Source organism: Macrotis lagotis, chromosome X (assembly GCF_037893015.1).
Source record: "Macrotis lagotis isolate mMagLag1 chromosome X, bilby.v1.9.chrom.fasta, whole genome shotgun sequence".
Taxonomy (NCBI): Eukaryota; Metazoa; Chordata; class Mammalia; order Peramelemorphia; family Peramelidae; genus Macrotis; species Macrotis lagotis.
The window spans coordinates 384,872,131-384,892,494 of NC_133666.1; the positions used below are offsets into that span (position 1 = coordinate 384,872,131).

At 35.8% G+C, this 20,364-nt stretch overlaps 1 protein-coding gene across 1 annotated transcript in view; it reads right to left on the bottom strand.

Annotated features, from left to right (window-relative positions):
- LOC141501311 (vacuolar protein sorting-associated protein 4B) overlaps nt 1-12,274 on the bottom strand; it is a 28,096-nt gene extending 15,822 nt beyond the window's left edge. The window contains exons 1-6 of the mRNA XM_074205194.1: nt 12,088-12,274; nt 9,771-9,882; nt 7,616-7,772; nt 5,435-5,502; nt 2,516-2,635; nt 291-447 (exon numbers count right to left, since the gene is read on the bottom strand). Coding sequence (XP_074061295.1) covers nt 291-447; nt 2,516-2,635; nt 5,435-5,502; nt 7,616-7,772; nt 9,771-9,882; nt 12,088-12,108 — 635 coding nt within the window. The 5' untranslated portion in view covers nt 12,109-12,274. The remainder of the gene's footprint in view (nt 1-290; nt 448-2,515; nt 2,636-5,434; nt 5,503-7,615; nt 7,773-9,770; nt 9,883-12,087) is intronic.
- Between the last annotated feature and the right edge of the window lie 8,090 nt (nt 12,275-20,364).

Below are 20,364 nucleotides of genomic sequence, written 5' to 3' on the forward strand. Positions count from 1 at the left end.
TTTTTCTGCAGATAAATCCTTATTAAGTGAGAGCATGGAACTTAAACAAAAGAAATAAACTTATAATCTAAATGGTCTCCCCTTTAAAGGTGGTGCGTTTCAACAACACCTCAGTACTAATTATCTAACAATAAACATAATACAAATGAATATTCCAAAAAGCAATTTGCAAAAACATGACTAATTTTTGAACTCTTGTAGGAATGGTATTTTATAACAGTAATTGCTACCAAATAAATTTTGAGAATTGTGAAAGAATATGCCTTAATAAACTCCAATTGATGACTTACTTTTCACTTTCACCTAGCCACTTAGAGACAAGGTCAGAGGAAGATATTGAAAAGAATGTTGAATTGTTGGCTTCTGTAGCAACTGCTTTGGCCAAGTAGGATTTCCCTGTTCCAGGAGGCCCAAAAAGAAGGATGCCCCTCCACGGGGTTCTTTTACCTAAAGTTTAGAGTTAAAAAAAAAAAAGTTTAAAATAGGAATTTCAAGACTACTAATTTTGATAAAGGATTACAGTCAGATGATTACTCAAAACATAAACTCTGGCAGTAAACAATGCTCTGGGATGCATTTTCCATACCAAAAAAAAAAATCCCAAACAAACCAAAAACTATTTTTGATCAGGGGGACATAGAGACCCTGAAGTGCCACAGAGTAAAAACACTGAGTCAAACTAAGTCTAATATGGATTCAACTTTGAACTATTTTACTTTTTTTATTTTTCTTTACAGGAGATCTTTTGGTGGATACTTTTTTATTCCTTTCATCACTATTTTACAGATAGATATTCTTACTTTAGATTGTTTAGTGACTCACTCTCTGACAAATATCAAGTGCAATGCATTTTACCAAGGAGTCAAGAGATATCCTTTCAAGATATTCTATCAAGAAGCAAAATTTTTTTTTAAATGATAAAATTAATTTTTGGCAAGGAAGGACAAATATTTTTATACTGTTGTTGGGATTGGCAAACTTTTAGAAAACAATCTGGAAATATGCAGTGAATTATAACACTGATCATACCTTTTGACAAAGTGATTTCTGGAACTATAAGCTAAATTTGTTAAAAAAAAGGAAAAAAGAATAATCTGCACAAAAAATTTTATTATTGTTTGATCTTCAGTACTTTAAAAAACTGGAAAACATTCTCAATGACCAAAGAATGGTTAAATTATAACATATTGAAGGCATAATATCATGCTGTAAAAAATGACAACTACAAAGACATGGAAAGCCTTGTATAAGCTGATGCACGGCAATTATGAATAACTTTTTCTAAATCAACCAACAAAAGAGAACTTAATAAATTTCCAGAAAAGAATGAAGAACAGTAGAAAGAATGTTAAATTGGAAGTCAGAAGACCTAAGTTTTTCTTTAGCTATAAAAAGAGAAGGCTGGAAAAGATGACCTTTTACAATCTCTTCCACTTCTAAATCCTATGATTTCAAAGTAAACATATATTGATATTCTTTTATTTTGTTAAAATGATTAATTGTTTTTCTCATCTAGGTATAGAACTGAATAATTATTGAATTTTAGGGTTGCAACTGGAAATCTCCACATTTTATTAGAATTTCTTTAAAGTTTTCTAAGTTTTTAATTTAAAAAGAAAAAAGCAAAAGAATTTGCTAAGCAAAATAAAATAATAAAAGGAAGGGCCTACCTATTTGATAGACCTGTCTATATTTAATATAGACATATTACTAAGTATTATCTCTTCCAAAAATTCAAAGCATAAATCTGAAAATTTTTAATTATTTCTATTTACTAAAATAGACTTGGTGGAGCTCCTTAACAACATTTTTTTAGCCATTAGTTTGCATAGCATCTGAAAGTATTAACACTATTCTAACACAAGGCTCATGTAACCTTAATTTTTTCCCACAACAAATATTTTTGTCTAGCATTTCTATGAGAAGAGTTTCCTGATACTTTATAAAACATTAAATATTCTTACAAGCAGCAATGAAAGAAGAAAATCAATGTCATGCTGGCACATGGTCTTCCCATTAATAACAGCATCAAATGAATGCTCATTTTCTACATGGTAAAGCACCATCTAAGCCTTTTTTAAAGTTCAGTCAGTTATAATGTTGCCAGAGTCATGGATTTGATCCATATTCAAAATAATTAGCTCAGCACACAGGAAAACTCAGTTTCACAGCTAGACTTGCAAATTTATGTTTTTGATCATTAATGGAATGGAGCAAGGATCAATATATAGTTCTTCACAAACCCATCATTATGACTAGGAAAAAAGTCAATTACTAAGAGTTTTATTAATTAGAAACTACTAAAATATCCTTCAGTTCCTCATCCTAGAAAGATTATATCACTATTACTGATGAAATGTTCTCCTCCTAAGAAGCTGAAGCTAAAGTGAATTTCTTAAGCCAAACCAGACATTCTCAGATATAGTTTTGTAGCACAAAGATTCATTAGGTTTTTCCTCAATGGATAACTCTCTACCATTTATTTGACTCACACAAATTGAGTCAGTGAGCTCACCTGTAAAGAGATGTGGAAACTTAATGGGCAATATCACAGCTTCTTTAAGAGCTTCTTTGGCTCCCTCAAGACCAGCAACATCACTCCATTTTACATTTGGTCGTTCTATAACAATGGCACCTAAAATAGGAATTATGTTATAAACCAAATTAAGAAAGACTATGATCTTGTTTAATTGAAAAGTTGATGAACCTGAGACCCTTCACTAAAGTACTATTCTGAAGTCCCATTGTTAGTGTAGAGGTAAACAGGCTCTCGAAATACAAACTAAGTATAAACTCTAATATATTTACCAAGGGAGGGAAGGCTTGGCATATGAATTATTTGATGGAATGCCAGATGAGAAGTAGCCAATTTAAGTCCAGAGAGGCATACCATCAGTTTATCTTCAGGGTGATTTTTGGCCACAAAAATATCTTTAAAACTATTTAAGTTACAGGAATTGCAACCTGCATCAACGAAGAGAAATATCCACAAAGCAAAATCACAGATCTCTAAGATAATAAAGTGTGAAATGGAAATACTGAAGATTGTATTATTAAACTATCTAGAAAGCTTAGAAATAGTATTTGAAAAATAACATGATGTAGTAGAAAGACTGGACTTATGAGTCAAAAGACTTGAGTTTTTCTTGACTTGATAACCACTGGCTGTGAAAATGGGAAAGTCAGTTAATCTCCCTATGTCTCAGGTTCTTCAAAAGTTTGACAGTATAATAATATAATAATAACTTGTAATTGTACAGTGCTTTAAAGATTACAAAGTATTTGGCAGAGAAGCCGTATAACCTACAATTTTTATTTGATTTTGTTTAGTTTTTTTTGGTCCAGGACAGGCATTGGTATAAAGCAGAGGTGTCCCAGTGCTGCCCAGTAAAATATAAATGGACAATATCTAAGCAAATAAAAAAAATACAATAAAAGGCAGATAATCTTAATTTGTGGTTTTCTAAATCACATGATGCCTAAGGAGATACTTTCTATCTATTTGACCATTCTTCTAAGAACTTCTCTGTATGAGCAAACTAGCAACTGTACTCAAATCAATTTATAATCTTAGACAAGTTGTCTAGAACACAAAGGATATCCTTAAACACAGAAAATTACCATATCATCTCTAGGACAAAGTTATTTAAAGTATTGCTTTGTTTAAGGAACAGAGATAAAGAGAAAAATTCTTTTTAAAGAGAGGCATTGTTATAAAAGTTAAATATATAGACTGAATAAAAGATGGAAAACAGAATTTATCAGTGAAATTTTTAATCTATTTTTCAAATTTTTCACTTACATGCCAATGTTTTTTATTTATTAAATCAGGTTAAAATTATATAACACACACACACATAAATTGGTTAAGGCATGAAAAAAAAGAAAATGTAGTTTCCATTTCTTCCAGAAGAAAAGACATCAGTTTATGTAACAGTCTACTTCATGAGAAATAATATCATAAGGCAAAGAAATGGAAATTTTTTTTTTAATCACTGAAATAAAGGCACAGGAGAGCATTAGAGAATCAAGTTTGAGCCCTGGTTTTTCACTACCTAGTTGTGTTACTCTCCATGAACCACTTAATTTTTCTGAGAAGATTCACCAAATGTAAAATAAAGGGGTTTGAAATAGATGAGTTTTCAGAGCCTTTCAATCTCTAACATTATAGGATAATTAAATTCTAAGTCACAAATTACTGACTGTTCATATTTAGGAAAATGCATTATCACTACAAGAGTGACTTGCTTCCAAGTACCATTTTGTTGTTGAGTCATTTTCAGTCATATCCAATTGTTTGTGACCCCCCAATTGTGGGGTTTTTTTGGCAAAGACAAGTGGAGTGGGTTGCCATTTCCTTTTCCAGCTCATTTCAAAATGAGGAATCAGAGGCAAATAGGGTTAAGTGATTCTTGTCCAGAGTTACAAAGATAGCAATTGTCTAAGGCTAAATTTGAACTCAGCAAGTAAAGTCTTCTTGACTTCTGGTCTGGCATTCTAACCACTGAGCTATCTAGTCCAATTCTCATTTATATTACTCAAAACATCATTGGGATATAGAAAACAGTCTTCACTTTAAAAAGATAAGCCATAAAGGTTTCTAAGTCTTGCAGATCCTACAGATAGTGACAGTCAAGACTAAATCACGTATTTAAGAAGACAAAAGATTTTTCTAATAGAAGGTAAGATGAAAAGGAGTTCAGGCAAAAAATATTTGTGGGTACTTTACTATTAGTAAATTAATTGTGAAAGCAAGCAAATATGGATTAAGAGGAGTAAGGCTACAACAAAAGAAGCTATGGCAATAATCAAAATAAAGTTTTTTCTAATTTGTTCTGCTACTTCACACCTAACTTAAGGCTGAAACCGTGATGACTTCTATTAGAATGAAAGTCCCTGAGTCTTTCCCATTTTGCTTTGTTATCTGTAACCCCAGAGCTTAGCACAGTATTTTGCACATTAAAAAGCACTTAAGAGGTTTTTATCTATTCCTTTTAATAGTCTGCTAAAACAATAAGACTCATAATTTTCATTTATAATCAATACATATACTGTCTTGAAGCAGTAACGTTAAGGTAAATACTTCCAATTCACTGAGTCTTGTATTATCAATGTCCACATAAGAGTTAGGGATATCTGACTTATTTTCAGCTTTACTAGTAGAGTCAAGAAGGAATATAAATACGAAAATAACTGGAAGTCTATCATTTGATGGGGAAAAAAAGGCAATTGCTATCATGTGACAAGCCCTATCAATAATTATCAGACGTGAAGACTCCTTTTTAAATGTTCTAAATCAAAACATCAATATCATGATCAATACTTAAGGAATTTTAGCTCTTGTATCTCTTCAAATATATCATTTAAATCTGCCACAAGTTATGAATTTATTTTCACAAGGTAACGAATTTAAGGGGGGGAATTCTAAAACAACCTTGAAGTTGATTCTGTAGTTTCTTTTTTTCTGGATCATCTGATTCTCCATCCCCATCACTGTCATTCCTAATAAAAAGAATTAAATATATTCAAATGATCATTCACTGATAGGATATAAAATAAAACAGATATGAATAAGGGGATAGCTCAAACTTTAGATTTTTAGAATTTTGGAGGGAAATTTTAAAATATGTATATATTCATTAAATGTTGGTAGTAATTTGCCATTTTGGGTTAACGAATTAAAATAAAATAAAATAACATAACAAAATATCAAATCTATTACATATATCAAATGATGAGTCTTGAATGGGAAAAAAAAAACTTAAGAAACCATGAATCAGGGCTCCAAATTCTAGTTAACTGTCTTTCACATAATATGACTTATTAGACAACAAACTTTGTTGTGCTTATTTTACCTTAACAAATTGACCTATAACATAATTATGGTTTTTACAAAATTATCAAAACAAATTAAAACTTATGCTTTATTTTACATTTGGAAAATATTAGGAACGTAATTTTTTCTCTGAAAATATGTAAGAATTTCTTGGGTTTTTAAAATATTATGTTGTCTGGCCCCTCTTTAAATATAAAGAATAACTGTAATTCTTATTTCATAAAAGATGCTTATTTTTCTAGTTTTTTTATTTAACAGGATAAAAGAACTAGAAGATATTTTGCTTCTTTTTGTGTTTTTCTGCAGTTGTACACTAATCTCAATTTACTTAATTTTGAAGACTTTTAACTTTTAAAACAAGAAATTTAAATATGCCATAAATCATTTTATATAAAATGATCAGAGGCGTTCTACATTTGTATAATGTAAAATCTGAAGCTAATAGGAAAAATCAGTTATTTTTAAAAATTCAATTAAAATATTAAGCTCCAATTGAATATGGCATAATATGTTCAGAGGATTAAAATAATGATGAAAAACAATACTCTGCATCCAGAGAAAGAACTGATAAAAAGAAATTATATAGAACAATTTCTAAAAAAATTTTTTTAGGGTTTTTTTTATTTTTTATTTTTTTGGCAAGGCAATGGAGTTAAGTGGCTTGCCCAAGGCCACACAGCTTAATTATTTAGTGTCTGAGGCTCGATTTGAACTCAGGTACTCCTGACTCCAGGCCAGTGCTCCATCCACTGTGCCACCTAGCTGCCCCCATAGAATGATTTACACACACACACACACACAGATCGCGTGCGCGTGCCCAACCCCCACCCTCAATGGTAATCATCCTTAGGGAGAAAAGGGAAAAAAAGAAAAAAAAAGAAAGTTACATGATATTTTGATTATTTATAAGGAGTATTAAGTTGTACATAATAACTTTGCAGTTTCATGTGCAATCACTGGAAATGCTTTATTTTTTTCCTTTAAGAATAAAATAAATAAAAGAAAAAAAAGAAAAATGTTAGATAAGTTTCTTTCCTCAAGAGATTACAATCTGGAGCTTAAAATCTATTAAGCTTGTGCATAAATAATTATAAACCAGATAAAAAAATTAGTAAATACATGAGGAGATTTTCTATGATTTTCCCCCTCCTGTAAACTATGAGGATGGGACAAGTAACAATTTATTTATTTGCTGATTAAGAACTCAGATATGAACAATTTATTAAACACCATTCTGCATAGCAATATCAAGTGCAAGTGATATGTAATGATCAAACTAATAAAATGAAATATGGGTAATAGGTATTAATACTGATCTTTTAAACTAGAACTTTAACAAATAAAAGATTAAAACCAGAGATTATTTTCTCACAGTGAACTTAAATGATTTTTAAAGTACACTAGTGGGGAGGCTAGGTGGCCCAGTGGATAGAGCACAGGCCCTGGAGTCAGGAGTACCTGAGTTCAAATCTAACCTCAGACACTTAATTACCTAGCTGTGTGGCCTTCCAAGCCACTTAACCCCATTTGCCTTGCAAAAACCTAAAAAAAAAATTAATAAAGTATACTAGTGATGACAGCAGAGGAAACTGGTTCCAGGACAACTACTAGAAAATATGGATCCATTTGTACCTGCTATCACTCTTTTCCTCCAGTTATTTTTGGAAGATTCTTGTTTTGTCACTACCTACGATTTTAATGGTTTTAAAACAAATAATTTTTATCTTGAGTACTGAATCTGGAAAATAAAAGGAAAATAAAGCTATGTATGAGACATACCCCTTTTCATCAGTTGGGCTGGATTTTCCCTCTTTCACTGGCTTCTGTGGAGCTTTCTCCTTCTTTTTCAAGTATTCTTTTAGTTTCTCGGCTCTATCAAGATATTCTGTACACTTTACCCTGATACTTTGTTTTGCTTTATCACCTTGTGCTTCATCTAATTAAAAAGAGAGAGATTCTTCATTAATGATTTAAGTTGCGGATTAAGTGAAAATTTATCTTTGTTTTCTGCTCTGATATTTTGAAGAATCCAGGATTCAAAGGTGGAGTACACTCTCCACGATCTAGATCTCAATCCTTGTAAATATTTTTTTTTATTTTGTGTTTTTTGTTCATAATTTTCCTATAAGGAGCTGCTCAATGTGACATAGACCTTTTACTTGGAGAAAACAATGTTGTATCCAGGCAGCCCATTCAACTATGTTTTTTAAATTCTAAAAGTAGCATTTTTGGGGATCTGAGAGAGCTTGTCTTTACCTCAGTCAATGATGAGCTCAAGATACCAATGTAGTATTTGATGACTAAGTTTGTGTATAAATATATAAAAATCAAGACTATAATTTAATTATCTGGTGTCTCTATAATATATACTTTTTTTCTTCATTCAGGACAGATAATCAAGAGCTCCCTGTTCCAATAAAACCATTTATGAAAAAAGAAAAATGAAAATTATAAGATAGCAACCATTTTTCTTATATCCACGATCCTTACTGATAACAATTAATTACTTCATAAGCATAAAAGATAAATATTAAATCTATCACCCTTACAACAAAGTATCAGTATAATTTTTAAATACATGAAACTGGCCAGACATAAAAACTTCCTGAAAAAAATAGTACACATTAAAATTAATTCTCACAATTTAGCTTTGAACTCAAACTGCAGATTAAAAGTTCACAAAATACAAATGCTCATTTGTTAGATTTACAAATAACAAGCATTTACCAACAATTCCTAATTCACAAAGTTCTCATTTCATCTATTTTTGAAGGAAATTCCTTCTTATTACATAGGTGTTATATTTCTAAATATTCTTAGAAAAATTTTTAAAAGTTCATATAATAAAACTCATCTGAGTTAGCAGGCTAATTTTCAAAAAATATAAACACCAATATCATTAAATTTACATTCACACATCAGATACTATAATGGTAAATGTATTTGTTAGCTACTGGCTCAATGGATGATACAAATTTTCAATTCAATTAAAAACCATGCAGAACATAAACTAAGCTCAATCCCAGCCTAATGAAAAAGGGATATAAGAATGTACTCATACTTCAATACAGAAGTAACTATTATATAATTACATACAGTAAAAAGATAAAAATATTATTTGTAATCTCTAAGGGGGGAGAAGAGTATTTTTGATGGGAGAATAAAGTATGATTTCATGGAAAAGACAGTATTTGAATTGAGTTTTAACACATGGTTAAGAACAAAACAAGAAATGGGGACAAGATAGGAGAGAATCCAGGCATGAGATATGGTGGGCATGGAAACAAGGTAATAGGGTAGGCTGAAGGCGGTAGGGTATAGCAAAGAGTGTTAAGTATTGGAGCCAGGGAAAGACCTGGGGTCCAAAGAGCAATTCTATCAATTAGAGCCAGATAATTATGGGCACGTTAGTTATCTCTAGGAGTCTCAGTTTCCTTTCTGTAAAATAAAGAAAATACTACCTAAAGTGTACCTATTTACAAAACTGCTATAAAAATAAAGCAAGATAATTTAGGCCAAAGAGCTTCTCTGCCAACTTTGTGCTTTATATTAGCTAAAATTAATATTATTCAGGGAAAAGGCAATGATTAGTCATTTTGGCCAGAGAGGAGAACAGTATGAGATAAGTCTAGAAAAGTAGGATGATGCCAGAATGGAAGACTGATGATACCAGGCTGAGAAGTTTAAACTCTAAACTTTACTTAATAGGCAAAGGTTAGTGAAGATTTTTGAGTAAAAGGAGTACAAAATATGTATAAATTTCATTATGGCAACTCCTGAAGACCATCTGCAAAAGCACAGAGGGACTGTGAAATGCATTAATGGAGAGAGTATCCACAATGATAAAGCTGAAGATCCCTGAAGTATTATAGTATCTTTCTTTTGTTTTTAAGAAAATTTAAAGAAGAAAAATGATTAACTGATGAAATCTTACATTTAACTACATGGATAAAATACTGTACAGCATTTTGATATAGATGGAGTGCTTCTTCATAGTTCCCTGCTTTATCTTCTTGGGCTGCTTTGCTAGCAAGGTCTATTGCTTTCTGAAAGAAGACACATACAACAATGTAATGAAAAACAAAGTAGGATGATTATAATGTAAACAATACAAAGTCAAAATACTTTGCAAACCTTCCATAAAAGTCAAATAATCTTAGAAACAAAAAAAAATTCCATTCATGTTTTCTAAAATGTTTTAATTCAGTGAAACAAAATTTGAAACAAATTAAATTCCCACAATTACCATCTAAATATACTTATACGTATTATGAAGATTTATATATATATTTAATTCAAAAAAACCAAGCATCTGATATTTTAAAATTTGACAGAAAAAGAATAGTTCTGGAAAAATACAAAAATCAAATACTGTTCAATTAAAGTATAGAAGACAAGAATTAAGTTTTCAATTTGAAGTACTAAAAGCAAGCTCCATAAAAAATTAAGAAAAGAAAAAAATTAAGAATTCAAATATTGCAAGATAAAGGAAAAAGGTAAGTTAGACAAATAAAATAATTTTATATCTACTGTTAAAAAAAATTAAATGTGTCCATTACAAGAACTACCATCCATCATTGGGTAATTTTCCTCCTACTTTATTTTCTTCATTGTTATCTAAACTAGATCTTATTCCTTCAATAACTGTAAATGCTCAAATTAACTGACTAATTAATAGTTTGAAGTGATATTACCTCTTTGGTGATGTCTGAGTATCTATGAAATGAAAAGATCTGACAACTTTTTTGAGATCTGAAGTACCATTAATTTTCATGATTCCTTAAAGGTATCCAAAAAAAAAAATATCCAAACTATAGACTTTTTTTTTTTGCAAGGCAATGGGGTTAAGTGGCTTGCCCAAGGCCACATGGATAGTAATTATTAAGTGTCTGAGGTTGGATTTGAACTCAGGTACTCCTGACTCCAGGGCTGGTGCATAGGGCACCGTGCCATGTAACTGCCCCCAAAACCCCAAACTTTATAGACAATACATTATAACAGAATTGGAGAATTTCAGTGGTAAACAAGACCTTATGGATTTCTTCTCTAATCCTTTTGTTTCATATATACCTAGACCTAGACATGTGAACTTATTTGTTGGGGATGGCATAGGAAAGACTTGGATCCAGGTCTCCATAAATCCACTTCAAGACTTTTTTTTACCTTGTAGGCAAAGTTAATGTAAGAATTTATTTCCTTCATTTCAAAAAATGAATCCAATTAAAAATTGGGGGAAAACTGATTGAACAAATACCATTTAATATGTTTATCAATAAAGCAACAATCTGTGTTGTCAGGTCATGGATTCCCTTTACCAAAACAGAACACCAAGACAGAACAAGCAATATAAAAATTTTCTCTAAATTTAGAGAAATGAGAATTGCTTCATCGAACAGTGTCAGAGGTGAGATGTGAACCACATCTTCCTGACTCCAGGGCTCTCTATACACCTAGGGTCTGTAGCTATTAATAGAAAAGGGAAAATTGAAGTAGATTATAACTTTATAGAGACTCATATTTATGTGAAATTGAAAAGATTTTTTAGGCTAATCATTAGACACAAAGTATATAATGCTGTCAAAACTGGTTTTAAAAGAACAATTTAAAATCAAGCAGCACTGAGCCGAGTAATCTAAAGGAAAAAAAAATGCAAGTTCACCCTTAGTCAAACTTACGTAAACTTCCTTGTGCTTATGATGAATATTGTATTTTTCTCATTTGGGAATAAGATAAATATAGGCAAGATAAGGGTTCTGTGCCAGTAAGACTTAATAAAACAATTATCTATACATTATTTGCATTTATGTAAGGCCAATAGAATTGCAGAGAATGAAGAAGTAATGACCAAAATGGTCCTCTCCTCTAAAAGATCTGTTTGGGTCTTGTCCAGTTAGAGCTATATAAACAAACACACGTTACAGTAAACAAGGTTATGTCACATGTGTTCAAAAGAAACCCAATGCCAGTCCTGATCCAAAAAGTCCTAAGGAAGCTGCGGCCAAAAGCTGGGGGAGCCCGCCTCCCCCAAATCAGCCCCCAGACTGAAGCTCAGCCAGGTGCGGGCCTCCACCTGTCCACACTTGCCGCCGGGCCCGAGCCGGGCCCGCCTCCCGCGAGCCCACCACCAGACGGGCAGCTGGCACGCGGGCACGGGGCGGCCCCGGGGGGGAGTCGGGGCACTGACAGCCGCTCCCGCCGCCCCTCCCCCACCCGCCGGTGACCCGGCGCGGCCGCGGAGGTGGGCCGAGTACCTGGAGATTGGCAGATGCCATGGCGACCGGAGGAGGCCACGGGCGGCGGGCGGCGGGCGAGACTCCCCCGCGTCGGGTGCGGACGGACGGTGCCTGTCGGCGCCCGGGAAGACGGGCTCTCTTCCGGTCCTTCTCCGGCCGCTTCTGAGGGTCCCCCGGGACCCCTCCCCGCCCGCCTTCCGCACTACTTCCTCAAACCCAGCCCCCCCATGAAGCGACTGTCCCGCCCTCGTTCCGGAGGCACTTCCTGCTGCGTCACCCGCGGCGCGTCGTGACGTCACAGCCCAGTCCGGCCCGGGAATGGCTGACGAGACTCCGGAGGCGGGGCCGGGCCGAGGCCGGCGAGAGGGAGCCAGAGCGCAGGCGCGCTCGGATGACGGACGGGCGGGGTGGAGCCGGCGCGGGAAGCTGGACTGAGGTTGCCTCTTCCTTCCCCTTTTCCAGGCGAGTGTCTCGCATACCCTTCCCTGTACTCAATAGGTATTTAATAAATGCACATTTGTTTGCGCTTAGTAGGTTTTAAGAGGCAGAATTATGAGACTTCGCATCGGACTTCCATTAGTCCGTGGGCTCGTTCCTCAGAAGCGCCTGTTATTTTTATGACCCTTGAGATACTCCGGGTGCTTGTTGTTGTGTCACGGCCCTGACCCGTGGAGAAGAGCAGGCACGAGGCTGTGGGCTCCGCCCGAAGTATGCAGGTGCAGGTTCAGCTTCTAGCTACTCCCCGGCCTTGTGATTTCAGTCATGCTACCGAGCCACACCTGGCCCCGACGTCTCAGTGGCCGGGGACTTTGCTAGAAGGTCGTCGGAGATAGGTCTGGGGCCCAGTTCTGCCTGACTGCCCACCCCCATGCCGTACCCCTTCTCAGGATGCCCATCCTTAGGGCCAGATAATACTATTTTGGACAGAGTGATTTCTCATGTTCCTACAGTTTGCAGTGATTCCAAGAATCAGAATGATTACAGGCTTGAATTTCAGTATTTGTGAATCCAGAAGTCACTTTATTTTTTTATTTTTTTAGGTTTTTGCAAGGCAAATGGGGTTAAGTGGCTTGCCCAAGGCCACGCAGCTAGGTAATGATTAATTATCCGGGACCGATTTGAACTCGGGCACTCCTGACTCCAGGGCCGGTGCTTTATCCGATGTACCACCCCCTGGAGTCACTTTAAATCAAAATAATCGTCACTGCCCATGTGATAAAACTGACAGGAATAAACATGAAGTGTCCCAAGAGTGAGCAAGATTGTTATACTTTTCATGTATCTAATATCAACTTAGCATAATAAAAAGAATGCTCAGCTTGGAATCATGGAACCTTGAATCATTGGAAGGTTTTGCTTTTTAGGACTCAGGACAAGTAACTTGCTACTCCCCGAGGATCATCTTTAAAATGGGGGTAATCTTTATAATATTTATAATAGTTTCCAAAGTTGTAAGGATCAATTGATATTTTTTGAACTTTAAAGCATTTTATTACTGTCAGATAAGTAATTTGATTTCACAATCATTTGAGCTCTTCTCAGTAGAATGTAAATTCTGAGAGTTAATGAATAAATGAAAAAACATTACATTCAATGAACTGCTACAAATAGAAAAATAAGAGTCTGAACTCAAGGAACTTAGACATGCTGAGGGGAGAAAGTCCATAGAAAAGTACAAATATGAGACAGATGGAAAAACTCAATGACTAGGAGATGAAAATACATCCTGCACAGTGTCATTTTCAATAATAAAACCCTGCTCTTTTTTGTTGTTGAAGTATTTGTCAGGGCAGGAACTTGTGTGGTGAGGAATTTCCTTTTCTTAGTCTTTTGCAGTGAGTCAGCAATCTCAAAGGCAGTTGCTTATAAGAGGATCATCTCCATGACATACCTGGATGATGACTCTGGGAGCCAAACTAATTTCAGGGCTGGTAGCACTGCATTTCCCAGGCTCTCAGGTTTAGCTTCTTTTTAAAAGTAATTAACTAGTTGGCAATTGGGGCTTGTGGGAAGGATATCAGGCCTCTTTGTCACAAGTTATTCCCTAAGGGCAGAGATTGTTTCTTCTCTCTTCTTCCCTCTCCCCTTTAGTTATCCCCAGTACCTAGGAGAGCACCAGTATCTGAAACATGCTAATAAATGCTTGCTGCATTACATTAATTTGAATTCCTGTTTTATAGATGAGAAAACTCAGACTTAGAGAAATTAACTGCCTTTTCTTTTTTTAATATTGTTTAACAGTCTAGCTTTTTATTGTTTTTGTTTTTACAAGGCAATGGGGTTAAGTGACTTGCCCAGGATCACACAGCTAGGTAATTATAAGTGTCAGGCTGGATTTGAACTCAGGTCCTCCTGACTCCAGGGCCAGGGCTCTCCACTGCACCACCCAGCTGCCTCTTAACTGTGTTTTCTAAGACAAGGCAAGATGCCAGTGGTAAGACTTTATTTTGCTACTTTTCTGAATACTTTTCTTTCATAGCTCAGATGTTCAAAAGATTATTTTATATTTCTACTTTTTAATATCTTGGAATCTTTCAAAGTTTATCATTAACATTTAAGTCACCAAATGGTCTTTTCTCTAATCTTAACCTCCTGAACCCTTTTTTTGTAGTTACTGATACACTTTATCAAAGTCCCTTGGAATTTTCCTTCTATGACTACTGTCTCTTACCATGGATATAATTATTATCTCTATCTCTATCATCTCCATCAGTATAGATGGCTTCTAGATTAAATATCCAGGCCTAGTCTTCTGTATCCCCTGGGCTTCAGTGTTCTGAACTACTTGAAAGCCATAATAAAAAAAGAACTTGGACATTATCTTTCAAGAAATTATCAAAGAAAACTGCCCTAATATCCTAGAATGAAAGAGTAAAATAATTATTGAAAGAATCCATTGATCACCTCCCAACAAATGAAAACTCCCAAGTAAAATTGTAGTCAAATACCAGAATTACCAGCTCAAGAAAAAAATACTGTAGACTGCTAGAAAGAAACATTTCAAATACCAGGGAGCCACAGTTTGGATTACACAGGATTTATAGCTTCAATCATAGAGGATTAGAGGGTCTGGAGTATGATATTCAGGAAGGCAAAGGAGCTTGGATTACAACCAAAAATTAACTACCCAGCAAATTGAGCATACTCTTTCAGGTGAAAAGATTCAATAAAATAGGGAAACTTTCAAGCTTTCCTGATAAAAAGGTCAGAGAGATAAACAGAAATTCATTTTTTAAATACAAGTCTCAAGAGATGTATAAAAAAGGTAAACAATAAAGAAAAAATGTTAATAGATCAAACTGTTTGCATCCCTACATGGGAAGATTATACTTATAACTATATATATAACTATATAACTATAACTATATTAGGACAATTAGAAAGATTATACTTAGAGGATGTTGGTATAAGTTACTTTTGATGTCATAATATTAAAAGAATTATTTTGGAGAAAGAAGAAAGGGAGAGGCAGAATCAGGTAAATTATATCACATGAAGAAGTGCAAAGGACTTATTATAGTAAAGGGAAATAAGGGAGGTGGGGGTTGAACATTGAATTTTACTGTAATTGAATTTGGTTCAAAGAGGCATAACACACTCTCAGATGAATTTAAAAATTTATCCTGGGGGAACTAGGTGGCAAAGTGGATAGAGCAACTGACCCTGAAGTCAGGAAGACCTGAGTTCAAATCTGAATTCAGACACTTAATAATTACTTAGCTGTGTGATCTTGGGCAAGTCAGTTAACAAAGAAAAAAACAAAACAAAACCAAAATTTATCTCATACTACAAGAAAGTAGGAGGGGAAGGGGGGGAAGGGGAGAATGACTGATAGAAGGGAGGACAGGAGTAGATGAGGAAAGAAGAAAGAAAAATGGAGTAGACTGATAGAAAGGAGGGCAGATTGATGGAAGTCATGTTCAAAATTGAAACACTGATGAGAGGTGGGAAGAGAACATGTGTGAAAATAGGATGGTGGTTAATACAGAGTTTGTAATCATAACTGAATGTGAATGGAATGCACTCTCATAAAACAGAAACAGATAGAGTGGATTAAAAACCAGAATCCTACAATTTGTTGTTTACAAGAAACATATTTAAAACAGAGAGAGATACACACAGGGTAAAGGTTAAAGCCTGGAACAGAATCTATTTGTTTTATCTGAAGTTAAAAAAAAAGCAAGGGTAGCATTCCTGATCTCACAAAAAGCAAAAACAAAAATAGATCTAATTAAAAGGGATAAGTAAGGAAACAATATTTTGCTGAAAGGTACCAGAGACAGTGAAGTAATATCAGTACTAAACATATGCACCAAGTAGTATCACATTCAAATTCTTGAGAAGTTAAGTGAGTTACAGGAAGAAATTGACAGCAAAACTCTATTAATAGGGGATCTCAATCTCCTTTTCTCAGAATTAAGTGAACCTAACTTCAAAAGAAAAAGGAAATAAGGTGAATAGAATTTTAGAAAAGTTAGATATGATAGATATCTAGATAACATTGATTGGAGATTGAAAGGAATATTCCTGGGGATGGAGCTGGAGAGGTTCTTCTCTTAGGTGCTCTCTCTCTCTCTCTCTCTCTCCAGTATTTCCAAACTTATAAACTAAGGACTCTAACTAAATGTTCGAGAGACAGAATCCACAGAGGAATCCAGTGAGGCAGTTCTCCAACCCAAGGTAATCTGGAAAAGAGCAGAAAAGCTCTGCTCCACAGGGTTAGGGGGCAACCTGCCAGAGCAAAGGAACTTAAGCCTCCTGGAGGTAGCCCCAGGGCACTGGGAGCCGCAGCTCATGGCAGTGGGGCCAGTTGCTTGACCTATACCCCAGGGAGCACCAGGCACAACTTGGGGGATCAGCAGGGGGACCTCTGCCAGAGCGAGTGGGTGAAGCCCAGCCCTCAGGGCACTCAGCGAGCAGTGTGGGCAGCCAGGGCAACCCAGATCCAGGAACTGGAAGCAGGCAGGGGCAGTAAGCAAGAGCTCCCTGGCCCAGTGCTGAGCCTAGGGACAGGAGTAGAGAGAGACTGCTGAGCTCTGTCCTCTATTCCTGGAACAGGACTCTGGAGCTCTGACCACATTCACATCCTGATCACAGTCTAGGCCCCCCCATAGAACAGCAGGGCACCCCCCCATCTCAGCTCTGTGGCAGAGGGGTGCACTTGTGGTCATTGACAGATCAGGAGGGAAGCCAGAGCCTCACACACGCAGATCTTTGTGGGGGGAGGGTCCCAATAATACTCAAAAGCTCAGGAAGCACCCCAAAAATGAGGCACAGGCTGGGAACATGAGTAAATAGTTAAAAAAAGAGGAAAACCATTGAGAAATACTTTGCCTATGATCCCAAGAAGGATCAAAGCACTCAATCTGAAGATGAGGAAGTAAAAGCTCCTGCATCTAAAGACTCCAAGAAAAACAGAAATTGGGCTCAGACTATGATAGAGCTCAAAAAAGACTTTGAAAATCAAGTGAGGGAGATAGAAGAAAAATTGGGAAAAGAAATGAGAGAGGTGCAGGAAAAACATGAAAAAAGAAGTCAGCAACTTAGTCAAGGAGATCCAAAAAAAAATGCTGAAGAAAATAACATGTTAAAAACCAGCATAGGTCAAATGGATAAAACAGTTCAAAAAGTTATTGAAAAGCAGAATTGGCCAGATGGAAAAAAGACATAAGAAAGCTCTCTGAGGAAAACAAATTCTTCAGGTGTAGAATGGAACTGAGGGAGGCTGCTGATTTTACGAGAAATCAGGACACAATACTTGAAAACCAAAAGAATGAAAAAATTAGAAGAAAAGGTGAAACATCTCATTTAAAAAACAACAGATATGGAAAACAGATTCAAGAAAGATAATTAAAATGATTGGAATACCTGAAAGTCATGATCAGGCAAAGAGCCTTGACATCATTTTCAAAGAATTACTATAGGAAAATTGCCCTGATATCGTAGAAGCAGAAGGCAAAATAGAAATTGAGAAAATCCACCAATCTCCCTGAGAAAGAGATCCCCCCCCCCCAAAAAAAAACCCTTAGGAATATTACAGCCAAGTTTCAGAACTCCCAAGTCAAAGAGAAAATATTACAAGCAGCCAGAAGGACTCAATTCAGATATCGTGGAGCTGCAGTGAGGATCACACAGGACTTAGCAGCAACTACATTAAAAGCTCATAGGGCTTGGAACATAATATTCCGGCAGGCAAAAGAGCTCGGAATGCAACCGAGAATCAACTACGCAGCAAAACTGAACGTCCTCTTCCAGGGAAAAAGATGGACTTTCAATGAACCAGGGAAATTCTAAATGTTCATATTGGAATGGCCAGAGCTGAACAGAATGTTTGATCTTCAAATACAAGACTCGGGTGAAGCATAGAGAGTGGAAGAGAGGGTGAAAATATGAGGGACTTGATGATGAATATATTCCTGCATAGAAAAATGATACTGATAATACTCATATGAACCTTCTCAGTTAATAGAGCAGGTAGAAGGAGCTTTTATAGATGAAGCACAGGAGAAAGCTGAATTTGAAGCTATAATATAGTGCAAAAATGAAGTCAATGGCTAAAAGGGAAATGTAATGGGAGAAAGAAAAAGGAGAGGTAGACTAGGCTAAGATATTTCATATAATAAGATTTTTTTATTACAATGAGCTATTGCAATGATATGGAAGGGGGGGAAGGTGAGGGGGAATGAGGGAATCTTTACTCTCATCAGAGGTGGCTAGGAGAGGAAACAATATATATATATATATATATATATATATATATATATATACTCAATGGGGTGTAGGCATCTAGAGTAAGAAGGAGAGAAGGGGGACAGGAGGGTGTGAGTAATGGAGAAGAGGATGGACTGTGGTGGGAGAGTGGTCAGATATAGCACATTTTCTTTTTTTCACTTCTTGCAGTGGGCTGGGATTGGATGGCCTGTCTGGGACCATAGGGCTGGGTGGATGCTGGGCCTAAGGGGTGGTATGTGGGCTCAGGGCCTCTTGGCCCCAGGGCCGGGGATCTGTCTGCTGCACCACTCAGCTACCCCACAGCACATTTAAGAAAAGAGACAGAATGAAAGGAGAAATAAAATATAGTAATATGGTAGTGGGGATGTACGAATGGAGGGAGTTGTGATCAGCAATGGCAGTGGTGGGAAAATATGGAAGTAGCTTTTGTGATGGATTTATCACAAAGAATGTGATCTACCCATGACAGAGCTGAAGGTGTTGGAACACAGACTGCAGCACATTGATTGTTATGTCTGAGGCAGGATTTGGACCTGGATGCTCCTGGCTCCAGGGCCAGTGCTCTATCCACTGCACCACCTGGTCGCCTCTACTATTATTATCATTTATTTTATTTTGGGTCTTTTGGGGGGGGTTCAGGGCAATGGCGTTAGGATGGCTTGCCTGGGATCACACAGATGGGTGATTGTCAGGTGTCTTGGGCCAGATTTGGGCTCAGGTGCTTCTGTCTCCGGGGCTGGCTCTCTGTCCACTGCGCCACCTGGCTGCACCTATTATTATTATTATTAATGATAATAATTTATTTTTAATTTTTTCTCTTTCCTTTACTTTATCGCTCATGTGAGTCTATATTTTTTGGGGGAGGGGATTATTTTTACTCTTAAACAAGAATATTTTAGTAATGTATAAAAAATCATTTGTACAAAAATAAGAATAAACAACAAAGAAAATAAATAAAAAGAAACAAATAAATGAATACTTCTTTCTCTTGGTGGTCACATGACACCTACACAAAAATTGACTATGTATTAGGGCATAAAACCTCACAATCAAATGCAGAAAGGCAGGCATATTAAATGTATCCCTTTCAGATCATGATAGAATAAAAATTATGTGTAGTAAAGAGCCATAGAAAGATGAACTAAATATTAATTAGAAACTAAATAACTTAATCCTAAAGAATGAGTGAGCCAAACAACAAATCAAAGAAACAATCAAAATGTTATCATAGAGAATAGTAATGAGGCAACATACCAAAACTTAAGTGATGCAGCAAAGAAGTCCTTAGGGGAAATTTTCAATCTCTAAATGCTTCCATGAATATAATAAAGAGTTAATAAATTGGTTATGAAATTTAAAAAGCTAGAAAAAGAACAAATTAAAAATCTCTAATGAAATATCAAATTGGAGGGTGTGGCTAGGTGGCACAGTAGATAGAACACTGGTCCTGGAGTCAGGAGTACCTGAGTTCAAATCCGGCCTCAGACACTTAATAATTGCTTAACTGTGTGGCCTTGGGCAAGCCACTTAACCCCATTTGCCTTGCAAAAACCTAAAAAAAAA